This window comes from Castanea sativa, chromosome 6 (genome assembly GCF_040712315.1).
Source record: "Castanea sativa cultivar Marrone di Chiusa Pesio chromosome 6, ASM4071231v1".
In the NCBI taxonomy this organism is placed as follows: domain Eukaryota; kingdom Viridiplantae; phylum Streptophyta; class Magnoliopsida; order Fagales; family Fagaceae; genus Castanea; species Castanea sativa.
In genome coordinates, this window is record NC_134018.1 from 60940305 (window position 1) to 60957840 (window position 17536).

The 17536-nt window shown below is 34.1% G+C and overlaps 1 protein-coding gene across 1 annotated transcript in view; it reads left to right on the plus strand.

Annotated features, from left to right (window-relative positions):
• Nucleotides 1–17536, plus strand: part of LOC142640609 (callose synthase 7-like) — a 137937-nt gene that overhangs the window by 4053 nt on the left and 116348 nt on the right. Inside the window, exons 7-9 of the mRNA XM_075814783.1 lie at nt 12339–12425; nt 14529–14620; nt 14742–14865. Coding sequence (XP_075670898.1) covers nt 12339–12425; nt 14529–14620; nt 14742–14865 — 303 coding nt within the window. The remainder of the gene's footprint in view (nt 1–12338; nt 12426–14528; nt 14621–14741; nt 14866–17536) is intronic.

Below are 17536 nucleotides of genomic sequence, written 5' to 3' on the forward strand. Positions count from 1 at the left end.
TCTAAAGATTTTAAACTTGTTGGCTACAGTGATAGTGATTGGGCCGGAGACACGGATGATAGAAAGAGTATTACTGGTTTTGTATTCTATATAGGTGATACTGCATTTACATGGACGTCTAAAAAGTAGCCAATCGTGACGTTCCCACTTGTGAAGTTGAGTACGTTGCTGCTACCTCTGGTGTTTGTCATGCAATTTGGATTATAAGTTTATTGAAAGAGTTGCAGATGTTTCAAGAAGAAGCTACGAAGTTATTTGTGGACAATAAGTCAACACTAGCTCTTGCAAAGAATCTAGCCTTTCATGGCCAAAGCAAGAACATCGACACAAGGTATTATTTTATTCGAGAATGTATTGCAAGAAAGGAAGTCCATCTTGAGTTTGTGAAGTCACATGATCAGGTTGCAGATATACTCACTAAACCACTCAAGTATGACACATTCAACAAGTTGCGAACCTTACTTGGAGTAATCAAGGAAACAAGTTGAAGGGGGGATGTTAGAAATTAAACTTGTTTTTAATTAATCTTTCATAAATAAGTGTGAGTTTCATAAGTTAATGTAGTGGAAGGTTTATTGAATTTATTTGTGGGATTTATGAATGTAAGAGTTAGAAAAATAAATGCAGTGGGAGTTAAAACTTGGATGGTGTACTATATATACCCATTCATCCGTCAAGTTCTAAGCAAGAGTTGAAGAGAAATACAAAGGTTTAAAGAGTTCTAACTCTTCTCTCTCCCTTTATTTAATTTGTGAGTGTGAATCTCTTCTATACACTAACTAGCGTGTGAGTGTTTGTGAGAGTAAGTGAGGGAAAGGCCCATCAGTATTTTGTTTTATTTCCAACAAACCCATCATCCACCACGCCTATCACCCAAATCAACGCAAATATCAACACAAACCCACAAAAAATAACTTTTAGACACCTAAATCCACCACCCCCGACCAGTTACTACCACCAAATCCAAGAATTGTAGTTCATGATAGCTTTGACTAACACAATAGAGATGAAAGAAAGACAAAGTCAGGTGAGGAGAGAGAGTTAGACACAGATTTGACTAACACTAGCGAGGAAGACTATCTTGCTACATGTGGTGATGACTATTCATCGCTATATTTTTTTGTTAGTTTATTGAGTCTGATGCGTTGTTATTATTATTATTATTATTATTATTATTATTATTATTATTATTATTATTATTATTATTTGTGTGGGTTTCTAACTATATTTTTAACCTTAAGTTAGTTTGTTGAGATTGATGTGAATACTCTTATTATTATTATTATTATTATTATTATTATTATTATTATTTTTGTCTAAATATGAAATTTAATAATTATGATTGTTATTGATATGCATTTATTATGATTTTATTTGTATAAGGGAACTATCTATTTTACCATTTAAAGGGAAAATATGATGTGGTGAGATTTTAATTGAGAGTATAAATATAAAATAGAATTTAAGTTCAATTAATATTATATTTTCATATTTTCATATAAAAAAAACCATTATATATTATAATGGGTTTGACATACTTCTGGTACTTTTTTAACTGGAATCTCATTTTGTTTTAATGAGAGATGATCACGTCACTCATTAACTAAATAAAAGGTAAAGATTAAGACCCACAACCACTTACCATTGTATATTTCAAACAAAAGAGCATATCCAATTAAAAAATTATTGAAGATAAACTAAATCCTATTATAACAATGATGTGTGAAACTATGAAGACTCTAAAATTTATAAGGAAATTACTTTGAGATCAATCAAAAGTCAAAGTTGTTCAATTTTATATATACTAGCCAATGTTGCTTGTCATACCCTATATTTTATCACTTGCAATGTCTTGCAATTCCTACAATGTCATACAGGTGGCCCAATTAGAACTTAACACCTCAATTAGAAATCCAAGTATCTTCCACCTCACCTTTTTTTTTTTTTTTTTGAGAGAAAGATAAGTGAAGTTTTATTGATGATCAAAATCAAATTGGAAAACATCTTCCAAATCACAAGGTAGTTCTTCTACCTATACATCAGTGTCAGCAGATGAAACTGCTCTACGTGCGAGAGAGTGGGCTAGCTTGTTGCCTCCCCTCTTTACATGCTGAAAACAAGAAAATAGAAGGCCTCCGTAGGCTCTTAATCTCCTCAATTACATGGCCACATAAGTCTAAGCACACTTCCTAACTATTGACTGCCTGCACGATTCGAAGACTATCTCCTTCAAACACCACCTGTGATAGACTTAGCTCCTATGCAAAAACTAAGGCTTGGTTGCAAGCCAAAGCTTCAGCCATATCCACCAAATGAGGGCTTCAAATCTTTTGACTGAGAGCACCAATGATATGCCCCGAATAATCCCTCACAACAACACCCAGACCAGCCATTCCAAGACCATCATAGAGAGCAGCATCAAAGTTGGCTTTGTACATACCTTCCTGTGGGGGATGCCAGTAGGTAGGAGCAGATCCTAACCCTCGTTGAATAGGCATCGGATTGATCTCAAAGAACTCCACCACCATTTCTTTTGCTCGCCTACTAATCTCATGAAGAGGCCACGTCTGCTATCTCTCTCTAATTCTATTTCGTCGCTGCCACAGACTCCATGCAATTGTGGAGAACCAAGCCACCTTAAATACCAAACCCCTGTCAAGAACAGTCTCAAACAAATCCATGAAATTTTTGTGCTTCGTCTGATACAAATAAAAAAAGCTAGATTCAGACTTCCACACCGACTGAACCTGGTCACACAGCCATAACGCGTGCATCATATCTTCCTTGGATTCATCACAGAGAGAGCAAGTTACATCCAACTGGATTTGCCACTTCTTCAAGTTTACCTTCGTGGGTAGGGAGTCCTTCACTACCCTCCATATGAAGTGCCTAACTTTAATTGGAGCCCGAATCTTCCACACACTCTTCCAAATTTGATTCGTGGCATTCAGGCTTGAGGAATTTGTTTCACCACTAGTCTTGTCCATTGCCAGCATTCGATAAGCACTACAAACAGAGTAATTCCCATCCGGTGTAAGTGGCCAGATTAAACATCCTTCTGTCCGTGAGCACAAACATGGATTCTCTTAATTTCTTCAGCTTCCCATGGAATAAAAGGTCCTCTCCAGAAAATCTGAATCCCACATGCCAGAGTTAGGCACCAGAAGCTCCTTTACCCAGACTACATCAGAATTACCTCGTGGTGATTAAACTTTGCTGCTAGCATTAAAAGGCAACCACCTATGCTCCCAAATATTAATCGAAGCACCATCTCCCACCCTCAAAATAGCACCTTTTAGAACGACCTCCCTAGCTTGTAGAATGCTTCGCCATGCATATGAGCAGTTGGTTGGCACCCCAACATCAAAAATGGTACCATCAGGGAAGAATTTCGCCTTGAAGACCTTGAATAGTAAAGTATCTTTTTGATGGACTAACCTCCAAACCTGCTTTGCCAGTAAGGCTTGATTAAACTGCTGGAAATCCAGGAAACCCATACCACCAAAGGACTTTGAAGTGCATAAAGTACTCCATCTCACCCAATGCATTTTCTTTTTATCCCCCTGCCCCCACCAAAATCTTCTGATCATAGCTTCAATATCCTTACAAAGGCTGATAGGAAGTTTGAATACGCTCATAGAGAATGCCGGAATGGACTGAATAACGGCTTTAATCATGACTTCCTTACCACCTCACCTAATACTAACAGAACCCAAAAATATTGTTTGAACTCTCCATTATCCCAAAAATGTCTATTGATTTCCACAGAGGGTATAATTTGGGTTGATATGAACTTTATTAATTAACAATTGCAAGGAGCTTCAATCGTGATTAAAATAGTCTTTTTGAGGTATAGTGTAAATGTAGCTAGTGTTTTTTCTTAGGTTGTTGTAAATGGTATCAGAGCTGGTTTGATAACCGTATGTGGGCTTGGAGACAAAGCCTCACAAGTGGGCCTTGATGAGGACATCAGAGATTTAATTGGGTGAGATTGTGATGCCTTAGTTTTGATTGGATATTGGTTGAGTGTATGTTGAGTCCCACGTTAGGAATATTGGGTATAGCATAAATATGACTAGCACTTTTCCTTGAATTGTTATTGAAAGCTCAATTAGTGTGAAAACACTAAAACTTGTTCAGACCTCAATGTTAAAATTACGACTAGATTACTTTTACTCTAACTTATCTAAGTGCGGAATAAGAGTAAATAAAGCGCAATAAACTGGTAACACTACTCTAATCCATATGCAACCACAATGAACAATAAAAGTAAAGCTTAAAGAGTAGGGAAGAGAAATGCAAACACAAGATAATACCATAACGTGTTATCGAAGAGGAAACCAAATAACTTAGTAAAAAACCTTTCCACGACCCTCTAAGTCAAAATCGATCCACTAGTGAATAAGTTGGAGTACACGAATATCAAAATACCCTCTAAACCTAATCTACCTAATGTACCTGAGTCCTCCAATATCCAGTTACCAACAAACTTCTCAGAGTCTTGTCTTCACTAGTTATCCAAATCCCGTAATACCACCCGATTGCATCTGCCAAGCCTCACTAACTTCTTTTGGCAAATCTCAAATGCTTTCCAAGCTCCAAAACACTCTTTACACTTTGAATAGGTGGGAGTTGTGTTTGGGTACAAATCTCCTCTCAAGATATAACAATGAGAGAGGGAAGGAGAAGAGACTACAAGGATTTTTCACTTAAGGATAAGTAGCTCTCTCTCTAAAAGGTGGGTGTGTTGTAGAAACCTCTCTAGGGTTTTCTCTAAATAGCCTCCTTATACTTTTATGGGTAATAAGGGTATATATAGTAGGGTAAAAAATATGAAAGGTCACACTTAAAAACCTCTAGGTAAAGAGTTTCGCGGGTACCTCGTGAGATGACCTTTCTCACGAAGTACTTGCAAAATGTTAGGCTAACATGACTCTTCAGCTTCTAATCATGTGTTTCACTCATGGCCATTTCGCAGGATCTTTTACTCGCAAGCTAGTTGCGGAACTACACTGATCTTCATTGCATGCTTGATTCTTCACCAACTTAATATGAAACTCAATATAATAAAATCCCACAAAATACAAGAAATAAAATTAATGCAATTACAACACTTTTTGTCATAAAATAAAGCCAACACAAATGTTATGTGAAAAATCATAACTTAACAATGCTATTCCATGACAAAAACACCTTATAACAGACTCTAGACTTAAATATGAGTTTTGGAATAATGGAAAAACTCATTCACACCTAAATCTAAAACCTGTGATGAACTTGGAACATATATACCTGTAACCTAAAACACTTGCACAAAACATATTAGACTCTCAAGGTAAAACAAGTAATAAAATGACAAGTATAATTTAACAAGTAAAATGCGATTAAGTAAACATGATGTGAAATATATGAGCAACTTTATCAAACACAAAACAGTCATATGAAAATGTCTACAATGACCATATAGCATAAATACGATGCAATGAGAACAACAAAGCATAAATACTAAAGATAATTGAAATCACCATAAAGAAAAACAAGAAAATAAACATAAAGAAAAAAAAAAAAACAGGGTTTTTTTGTAAGAAAAGTCTTCTCTTCCTTGGTATATGCATCTCTCCTAAGACTTTCTTCCCCTAAGAATGTGCACAAGAGTCATATAGAAATGACAATACTCTCCGATATACTCTCTAGTATACTCTCCCCCTTTTTTTCACGAATAGACAAATGGATAAAGAGGAAGGAGGGAGAGAAAAGAAGATATGAACAAGGGTAATGAGGCTTGAGGAGTACAAGATGAATGAGAAAATGAAGCTAAAAGAAAAAGAAAAAACACCTTTAAAAAATGCTACAAAGTATAAAGTAAACATGACATGCTAAGGATGAGGAAACAAGATATAAACCAAGGCATGACTAGGGTAACAAAGGTGTGTGCAAGAGGTAGCTATGTGCAATGCATAAACAAGGCATGAGAAATGCACATGTGGGGTAAGGCGTGTAAAATATACAACCAATAAACCAAACATGTTCCTAATGAGAAAACATGAAAAACCCCAAAATTTGGTACTCATCGGAGTCCAAAAGAATGAAAAAATATCATAAAGGAATTTTATCAAACACTTAGAGTGCACACACTACATATATGTGATGAACAATGCATGAACATATGAAAATCTTGCCTAAATATATGTTAAAATGCCACAAAGGGCTAACAAAAACATCAATAAACACAATGAGACACAGCCCAAGCAAGAAAAAATGAAAAGATTTGACCAAAAAAATTAAGTTTTCCCAACCCCATTCAAAATAACCCCAACCCTAGAAATTTTAAGAATTTAAGATATAGGGTATGTTTGGATAGAACTTATTGCTGAAAACTGAAAACACTGTAGCAAAATAATTTTAAAATGTGTGAATAGTACCGCGAGACCTATTTTTAATGAAAAAGTGGCTGAAAAGTGAAATTTGTGGGTCCGTGAATAGTGCACGAATGCACTATTCACGAAAGACTTGGTCAACAACTGCGGCTGGGAAGGAAAAAAAAAAAGAAAAAAAAGAAAAAAAAAAGGGAGCCTAGACGCTGGATGTGGACGTGGACGCACTATCCAAACACATTCATAATCTAAGGATTTAAAAGACAAAGAGTGTTAAAACATACTTTAGAGAAGTCTTTGAAATGAAATCCTAGGAGTTTAGGTTGAGATTTGAGTGAAAATGTGTTTTGGGTTGAGAGAGGCACGAGGGAGGCAAAAATAGAACATTTGAAAAACTATCACTGTGTGCCTTTTAAAAATTGCAAATCCATTCATTTTGCGAGATAGGTACTCGTGAAGGACTTGCGAGTTACTCACAAAAAGCCTCAAATGCACAGGGCAAATTTCATGGGAAGCCATTTCTCGCGAATGACCCGCAAGGGAGTCGCGAGACTCTCTGTGTAAAATTTTGAAGAATTAGAAATTCACTTCCTCATTTTTGCGACTTGGTCGCAAGAAACCTTACTCGTGAATTACTCACGAAAATGCTTGCAAAGAAGTTTTTCAACAAAACAAATTTGGCATTTTAGAAAAACTTTCAAAACACAAGTGACAAACAAAAACACTTTCAAAAACAAATAAAATACTCAAAAATCTTTTTGAGTTTGATCATCAAGCAATTGAGCATACACAAATCATATTTGAACATGTACAATCACACAAATGAAATAGGCATTCATTGAATATTAGACTTGTGTGTTGTGTGTGTTAATCAAGTATGAATTAGTCCGTAGTCTTGTATGAAACTTCAATGATCAATTCAATCAGTCATACAGAAATAGCACGAAGTCAAGTGACCTATCTCACTAGTAGAAATGAACATATATGACCCCTCACTAAAGTGTTTACATTCATTGAAAGCTTTTCATTTGGCTTCCATTTTTTAAACTTTTTGATCAATACAACTCAATTTTTGAGCAACGATGCCATGAAATTTTTTATATTTCATTAAAGAATAAGCTTTTGGCTTTGGCATCATACTTTTTGAATACATTTTTGCTCCACCTTTTTCTAGTCAAACTAGTTTTCGAAGTAAGGCTTTTTCAGCTCTTTCTCTTTTTAGAGATTGACATTTGAATAGTTTTTTGACATAAAAATAAATGTGAGGAGATATATAGGATCAAGTCTACGCATGTATCAAGATCAAACAAAACTATTGACTAATCATTCATGACAAGCTTGAAGATTTTTTTACAACAATCAAATATAGATTTCTAGATTTCACTCACACTTAAAAATGGAACTACATAACAAGCTAAACTCGTAAATGCACTACTCCATTAGTATGGAGGTCCTAGGCCAAACTCACATGTGATATGTGCTTAAACAAACATGATCAAACTTTTTGGTTTTCACTTTTTATGTGTTTTTGAATTTCTTACACACAAAACAAAAGCATAAAAGTAAGATCAACGACAAAAACAAAAACAATGCATATAAAGAAATGTAAAATGCACAAATGCATGATAATGAAGCATCTAATGTATGAAGGGTCCTACAAAGATTGAAAGGATTAGATCAAGGACCAAAAGAGCAAAAACTCAACAACAAGAACCCTTTCTCATCCACACTAAACAATTGTTTGGAATGAGTGTCTCATGAGAAGTGAGACGAGGGCTGGAAGAATGAGAACCAGAGATGCACATACACAAGGAGGTAAGAGCATTAACAACTTGTTTCAAATCCCTAGGATGAGACCTAAATGAAGGGCATTTCTCTCCACTTTTTTATTTCTTTTCTGTGGAGGAATGTACATCGATTTATCTTTGGAGGTAGAACTCACAATAGGCAAAAAATCAGACAATACAATGTGATTACAACAAAGATTTTCTTCCTTTTTAGCAATAGGTTCAATAATCAAACACTTGGTATGCATCTTAAGAGATACATTTTCACATTTAAGATCATTAACAAGTTTGTTAGACAAAACAAGTTTCGCATTCAGGTCCACATTCACAGTCTTTCATCTTTTAGAAAGAATTTTCAGTAAGTTTCTTATACTTTTCAATCAAGTTGTTGGATTCTTTGAGCTTCGCAATCAAATTATCATTTTCATTAGTAAACTTGCTCAAATTCTTATGAAACTTCTTAAACTTTTTCTTTAAGAGTTGACATTTGGAATTTTAACACCACCCAAAGACTCATGTAACATGTCATCATAAGCATGAGGGTAAACACCTGTAGAGGCATTCTCACAAACACATGGTATGTTATAATCAATATCATCCAAAATATCCATAGAAGGATACAAAACACTATCCATGGTAATTAACACAAAAGGTCAATGATCACACTTAAGTAATTAGACCAAAACAAGTGTACCCACTCTGATACTAATTAAAAGCTCAATTAGTGTGAAAATACTAAAACTTGTTCAAACCCCAATGTTAAAATTATGGCTAGATTGCTTGTACTCTAACTTATTTAAGTGCGGAACAAGAATAAATAAAACGCAATAAACTGGTAACACTACTCTAAGTCATATGCAACCACAATGAACAATAAAAGTAAAGCTTAAAGAGTAGGGAAGAGATATGCTAACACAAGATAACACCAGGATATGTTATCAAAGAGGAAATCAAAGAACTTTGCAAAAAACCTCTCCGCAACCCTCTAAGCTGAAATCGATTCACTAGTGAATAAGTTGGAGTATACGAATATCAAAAAGACCCTCCAAGCCTAATCTATCCAATATAATTAAGCCCTCCAAGCTCTAGCTACCAATGGACTTCTCGGAGTCTTGTCTTCACTATTTATCTGGATCACGCAGTACAGCCTGATTGCATCTGCCAAGCCTCATCGGTTTCTTCTAGCAAATCCCAAATGCTTCCCAAGATCCAAAACACTCTTTACACTTTGAATAGGTGTGGGTTGTGTTTAGATACAAATCTCCTATCAAAGTATAATAATGGGAGAGGGAAGGAGAAGAGACTATAAGGATTTCTCACTTAAGGATGAGTAGGTCTCTCACTAAAAGGTGGATGTGTTGTAGAAACCTCTCTAGAGTTTTCTCTGAATAGACTCCTTACACTTTTGTGGGTCATAAGGGTATATATAGTAGGGTAAAGTGCTCGCAAGATGGCCTTTCTCGCAAAGTGCTCTCGAAATGCCAGGCTGGCATGACTCTTCAGTTTTTGATCATGTGCGTCACACATGACCTTTTCACGGGAACCTTTACTCGCGAGCTAGTCTCGAAATTGCACTGATCTTCATTACATGCTTGATTTTTCACCAATTTAATACTAAACCCAATACAATAAAATTCCACAAAATACAAGGAACAAAATTAATGCAATTACAACACTTTTTGTTATGGAATAAAACCAACACAAATGTTATGTGAAAAACCATAGCTTGACAGTTAGAGAGAGAGAGAGAGAGAGAGAATAAAATGAAATAAAATGTGAATATGAAATAAGAAGTGAAAAGTCTAATGGCTCAAACGACATCATATAAGGCTTATATGTTAAAGGACGATGTTTTATATATTATTACTATTTTTACATATTTGATACTAAAAACGACGCAATTTTGGAATATATATGTGGAGACTTGGAATTAATAAGTCACTAATTTTTTTAGGGTGATTATATGGCAGTAGTGCTTTTTTAACCATTAGATTTCATGAGAATCAATGGTCTAAAAATGGGTAACTCTTTATAAGCTACACCTGGTGTAAGTCTAAGCAATGTTTACATTATTCAGTATTTTTAATTGGATGTGAATTTTAACAAATATACTGTTGGAGTACATTATTTTTGTATATTCTCAACACTTGCAAAGTTTCAAGGTGATCAAAGATCAATAGCCATGTCATCAATCAACTGTTTAAATTCAAGTTTTTATAGTTTAAAATAACGCATAAAAGATGAGTTTATGGATAAAATGGTAAGTAATTCCCAATTGGTATACATGTTAAAAACATATAAAACATGTAATTCAACAGTGAGATTTTCAAAATATAAATTCAATAACAAATTATTAGGTGGTATAACATTGCTTAAAGTTATAACAGGTTTAACTTGAACCTTATATATAATATAATAACAAAATATATTATTATATATGTCGGTTATTTCATTTATTTGTCGAAAACTAAAAACTCGAATCTAGCTTCAAAGTAGTTGACATCAGTTCTTAAAAAATCCTACCAACAATTATACTGAAAACTTACAACAACCACTTGCAATGGCCATTTTGGCTTTGTGGCAATCAACATTGTCAGTTTCAGTCAAGAGATGAACAATCATAGCCATTGCTAAGGATATGTTTGGTATGCTGTAATAGTTCTTGTAATGGAATAATTATTCATGTGTAATAGTGATTTAGTCATTTGGTTGCATTTTATTACATGGATCAGTTATTGCTTATTATGTAAGAATAATTGTTCTTTAAGTTGAGGAATGACTATTCCTTTTCAAAATAGTTATAATCGTTATTCTTTAGTGCATATAATAGGTTTTAAAATTAATATATTTTCAAAAATATAAAATTTTCTTTTACATTATCTTTTACAAACTTTCCATATTGTAATAGTTATTCCATTACAAAGTAAAAGTTATTCTTCTTATATTGAAAGTTAGCACTAGCCCAATGACAAAGTGTTGTTTTAGACCCCCAATGTTAGTTATGACTTGATTAATTAAGGATAATTAACTATTAATGTGGAATTTATGTAATTAACAGATTAATCAACCGAACCATCAAACAATTGCATGGATGAATATAAATGTGAAATGCAATAATGTAAAGGGCAACAGGGAAAAGAGGAAGCAAAGAAAATATAACACCCAATGTGTTATCAAAGTGGAAAATCGAAGAACTTGGTGTAAAAACCTCTCTGCGACCCTCCAATTTGGAAATGATCCACTAGTAAATAAGTTAAGTACAAGAATACACAAAGACCCTCCAAGCTTCAGCTACCAATGGACTTTACAGAGTCTTATCTTCACTAGTTTTTTGGATCCTGCAACACAGCCTGATTACACTGCCAAGCCTTACCAATTGAATTTGGCTAAACTCCAATGCTTCACTCTCAACACTCAGATGATGTGTAGGTTGTGTTTGGTTGAATCTCCTCTCAAGGTATGTCAATGGGAGAGGGGAGAGGTGTAAAGAAACTAAAGTGTTTGGCTCTCACAATGAAAGGCAAAATTCCCTCACTCTCCGAGGATTTCTTTAGGGTTTTCTTTCTAATTAACTCTTTACAATTTCATGGGAAATGATGGAATATATAAAGGAGGAAAAATGAGGGACAAATGTTCCAACAAAATGAGCTGTCAGTGTAACTCGCAAGTCACACTCTCGCAAGCCAACAAAAACACTATGGAAAATCACAACTTAGAGTCCGTTTAGGAACAACTTATTTAGCTGAAACTGAAATTTTTTTGCTGAAAGTTCTATAGATAAAGCTAAAAGGTAGTTGAAATAGTACAATGAGACCTACAAATAGTACCAAAAAGTGTAATGAGACCCATGAATAATAGTAAAAAAAATCTAAATAATAAAAAAAGCTGGCCTTTTAAGCCAATGCCAAATGCAACCTTAACAACACACATTGAAACAAAAGTAATTTTTATGTTTCTTTGCTAAGGACTTATATCTCAGGATTCTATACTATTTACTTTAATTCATTCTTTTATGTTAAACTTGATATCTTATACCAGTGAGGGTGATTTCGGCAATGATCTTTTCATTCTATTGTGCTACTAGTTATAATATTCCATAATATGAATTTTTCATGTGGAAATATCAGTTCAGTTGACTAGTTCTTTTCTCTTTTTTGAATCTCTTTGGGGAATGCAGAAAGGAAATGTAGAAAATCAGAGGGAGCACCTAATATTACTTCTTGCCAATATGTACATACGGAATAAGCAAAGTGATCATAGAGAGGTAAAATCATAATTGCTAATGGTGTGGACTGCTTTATATGTCTTTCTGTTAATTGAGTTTCATTTCTCGCCATTCGTGATGGGTGCAAAAGCAATAAAAATCAGAACACGTCTACTTCTTGAAAATAAGAAACTAAACACATTAGCCTCCGAATTAAAACCTCAAATCTATGATGTTCATTGAATCCACAAGAAAAAAGAGTCTGGAATCCACCAGAAAATAGAGAGAAAATGTTTGAATTTAATTAATCTAAATAATTGTTAAAAATGTTTATAACCTTGGAGGCCTATTTAAGGGCTCCGTAAAACTTGACAGATAAAAAAATATATTCTAAAACAGATCTTGATTGATTCATAACCATAGTAGCTCTAATTTGACCTAAAAAGCATTAAAAGCATATAAAAAAAAGAGAGGAAATAATAGCCCTAAATCTAAATAAACAAAATTAGTGAATTACAAAAATTAAATTATAGATTTTGTCCTATATCAAACCCCTCCAAATGAAAAAAAAAAAAAAAAAAAAATCTCATTGAGTTGATAGTCAAAATCTAAAATCTTCTACTCCAAATAAATAAAATACTTCGAAAGCTTTAATTTAGTAACTTGATCCAGTGTTGAAACTTAACTTGTATATATCCTAGATAAAGTGTAGTAGAAAATTTCTTCCCATTTTCTTTCAATTTATTTGCAACATCAATCAACAAAGTGTTGATAATAAAATAAAAAATTTCTACTCCAAGAAAATCAATAAATTGTGTAGTCATCTTTAGCAAAGCAACAAGAACCTAGGGACTGTGGGATATGGACCCATTCTCATATTTGACCTCAATTGGATCTTTCACAATATTCTCAATAATTACCATCTTGACTTCAATATCTTTTTCTATAATAGGATCTTCATTAATCTCTTCTACAATCTTGATTTCAAGATCTTCTATAATGAGGCTTCATTAATTTCCTTGAAAATCCCCATATTTTCATCTTTGACTTTTGCATAATCTTCAATAATAGTATTTTATTTAACATGCAAATCCTCCTTTAATGGTGGAATATATGGCTCTTGAATATAATTCAAGTATGAACTTCTTGGTCAATAATTTTACTCTGTATATGACCAAACTTCATCACAATACAAATGATAAAATTTGATAGCGAGCATTTTTTTCATCCTTACCCATGAATGAATTTTGTCTTTATCTTGTCGGATTCTATCAAACTGTATACATTCCCACCAACATAAGGCATACTTACTAAGTTTATTCAAAGCAAGAGTAACTTTTCTCTCATTAGAAATATTTTCATAGTCAAATAAATCCTCTAGATCAAGAAACCCATCAAGAAAATCTTCTTTATAAAAATAACCATTAAAAGTTGCAATTCTTTTATAAGGCCTATATGAAATTTCCTTACCAATAGGTTGCTCGTGAGTTACATCTTTGCAGCAATTATTCCTATTGTCTCTATGCTCCAACGATGCTATCCTAGCAAAGAAATTTGTGAGTGCTTGTTGTACGTCACGTAATACTTGCTAAGTTTTCCGTCATTAGAATTACTATCTTCTCATACATTAGTTACCAGACTAGGATAAGTCAAGGCTTTGATACAAAACTAATGCGGGAGCGGAAGTGACAAGAAGCAGAACACGTCTACTTCTAGAAAATAAGAAACTAAACATGTTAGTTTTGAATGAAAACCTTGAATCCACGAGGAACAATGGTCTAGAATACACCAAAAATAGAGTGATAAAATGTCTGAATTTTATTAATCTAAATAATTGTTAAAAACATTTACAAACTTGGAGGCCTATTTAAAGGCTCCCTAAAGCTTGACAGACAAGAAAATATGTTCTCAAACAAATCTTAGTTAATTTCTAACCATAATAGGACTCTAATTTGACCTAAAAAAAAATAAATAAAAAGCACCTAAAAACTAGGAAATAATATCCTTAAACCTAAAATAACGAAAATTACATAAAAATATCAAAATTGATTAATTACAAAAATTAAATTATAGATTCTGTCTTTACATCAATTTGGAAGTAACATCAATAAGTTGCATTTTTCTATGATTATGTATTGAAGATTGATAAGAAGCTTATTGCAGCTGGATAGTGCCACTGTACAGAAGTTGAAGGATGAAATATTCAAGAATTATACTTCCTGGTGTAATTATTTACGCTGTGAAACTAATCTTAAGTAAGTGATTATGTTGCCGTCGAGATAAGCCTTAAAAGTTATAATCATATTAGACTTGATTCCGTACCATATTTTATCACATTAGCACTTACGTGGTTTATTTCCTGTGTGCACTTTACAGGTTTCCTCCAGGTTGTGACACTAAGCAATTGGAGCTTATTTATATTGGACTTTATCTTCTCATATGGGGTGAAGCTTCAAATGTCCGATTAATGCCTGAATGCCTTTGCTACATCTTCCATAATGTATGTTTCTCATTCAAGTATACATTCTCCATTATGCCAAGTTTCTTTAATTTCACTTGCTGACTAGCAAAGCTTCCAATAATACTATTATTATTATTATTATTATTATGAATCCTTAGATCATTAGTTTTTTTTATCATGAGATTTATCCTTGTTCTTGCCATAGCTTAGCTCTACATAAATAATATTTTTTATTATATTATATCTATCCTTCCTTTTCTCATAAAGGAACATAAGATGCAGTAAATCTCTAATGCATAAATTTATGCATTCAATTCATTAGAGATTGGAACAGAACATATCCTCTGATACTCATCTGTTGCAAGAATTATTAACTTTCAGTAATGAACTACCAGGAAGATAGTTTTTGTGGCTAATTGAGGATACAAGGTTAGAAAACTTTGACAAGTAGTAACATGGATTGCTCCTGAACATGAGCATATATAAACTGTGTTTCTACCTTTCACTTTTCAATCCTGATTAATGGTAATCCTAGTTGTTTTTTCGAGAGTTCAAGCGGACTATGCCAAGACAATCCATTATCCTTGTTGCTTTTTGTTATTGTTATGGAGGCATTAAGCAAATTGATGGATGTAGGTGCCTTTTTTTGAGCTGTTTGTGGACTTGGGGTAAGGCTTTTCAGTGTTGAGGGAGGTCGGCCTAGTTCTCTCTGCAGGATAGGCCCTGTGAACCAGTCTGTGTACAAAACAATACACTCTAAGACACATGAACAATATATATATATATATATATATATATATATATAGGATTTTACTAATGTGTGCCGCACACAATAATTTATCATTTTTTTAAAAAAAATTTTGGAATTAAAAAATTTTTGACAGTTTTTTCAATTTCCGATAAAATTTTTCCAAAAATGGATGAGTTAATGTGTTCCCTAAGGGCACACATTAACCGGACTCATATATATATAGACAACTCAATAATTGTTAGCTCAATTACTGTCAGTCCACATAATCAAAGGAGCAAATAAATATATTAATATGTGTGACTATAAATAAAAAATGCACACTACATAATATGAACTAAGGGAAACCTTAACAAGCACCATACTCTTTTGGGTTTTACTTAGAAAAAAGGGAAAAATTTGTCAAAAAAATTTCTAAAAGAGATACAAAAATTATCAAAAGCTGTTAAAAATTACCCAAAAATCTAAAAAGCTGCCTAAATATGTGTTATTCACAGGCACCTTACCGTGCCCGTTAACACAACCCATGAACTAAATAGACCCCAATTCAAACTCACACAACCTTATTGCTTACTGAGGACTATAAAGTTGTGGGGTTTGGAAAGTGGGTCAAAATAGTCATCCTCATGATTGGTAGATATGCAGAGGGTATGACTTTTTATTAGGGAGGGAACGATGCCTTAGAGCATTAGCAGTGAGCCTGCTATATGCCAAATGTAAAGTACATTTGGCATTCAAGCCCAAAAACTGCTCAGCAAAGGGAAGGCCATATTGGAAAAGGCCAAATTTTTTTTTGACATATAGCTACAGTACCATCTTAAATGTAAGATGGTATTGTAGCTAAATAGGATAAAAAAATGATTTTTTAATACTCTCCCCTCCTTTTTAACCCGAGAATTTCTCTCTCCTCTCTCATTATTTCTCTTCTTTTCTCTCTCTTCCTTCTCTCTTTCTCATCTGCTCTCTGCTCTTTTTAGATCCAGGACTCTCTTCGATGCCCCTCTCTCTCCGATAAGTTAAATGCTTCTCTCTCTCCAATGACCTTCTCTCTCCGATAGTGATTCCGACGAGGCATCGGTGCTCCGATCCCTTTACTGATTCACTCAACCGACGAGGTATCGGTACTCCGATGACCCTCTTCAAACCGACATTCTTGCATGTCTAGATGACCCTCTCTCTTCAAACCGATAAAATCAACTTCCTTCAAGCTTCCCAACGGCGAATCCGCTTCCTTCGAGCTTCAACAAAATCGAGCTGCCCAGCAGCGAATTGAGCAATCCGGTTTTCATAAATTTTTGTTGTGTTTGTGGGTGAAGATTATGTGGCTTCACAGTAGTTAGCAATGGAGATTGCAGTGGGTTAGTGTTGGGTCGCGTGGGTTGTGTGGGTCAGGTGGGTTGTGATTTGTGTGGGAGTGGGTTTTGGGTCGATGGGTGGCGGTGAGTTGATTTCAATAGGTGTGATTTTGGTGGGCAACAGCGTGGTTAGTGGATGCAGCGGCGTGGGTCTAGCGGCTCAACGACTTGGGCAGTAGGTGTAGCGGCGAGGGTTTGGTTTTTGACTGAGGGTTGCTTTTTTTTTTTTTTTGTGGTGTTGATGGTCGGAGAGGGTGGTGTTGATGGTCTTTTTTTTTTTTTTTTTTTGTGGTCTTGACGGTAGATTATGGGTTGGTGGTGGTGGTGTCAGGTGTGTGTGGTGGTGATGGTGGTTCTTGAACAGAAAGAAAGAGAGAGAATAAAAAATATGTTGTATTGTAAATGATGGTGATTGTGAGATATATTATTTTATTGTGTAGAAATATTATTTTAAATAGTAGAATAGGAAAATAAAAATTGAGATGTTAAGAGAATTATAAAATTATATTGTATAATTAATCAAGTAATTTTTTGAGATAGTAAAATAAAATGGAATAGAATTCTCAGCTAGATGTTCTTAGTGATGCATGCTAACTCTCTCCGTTCT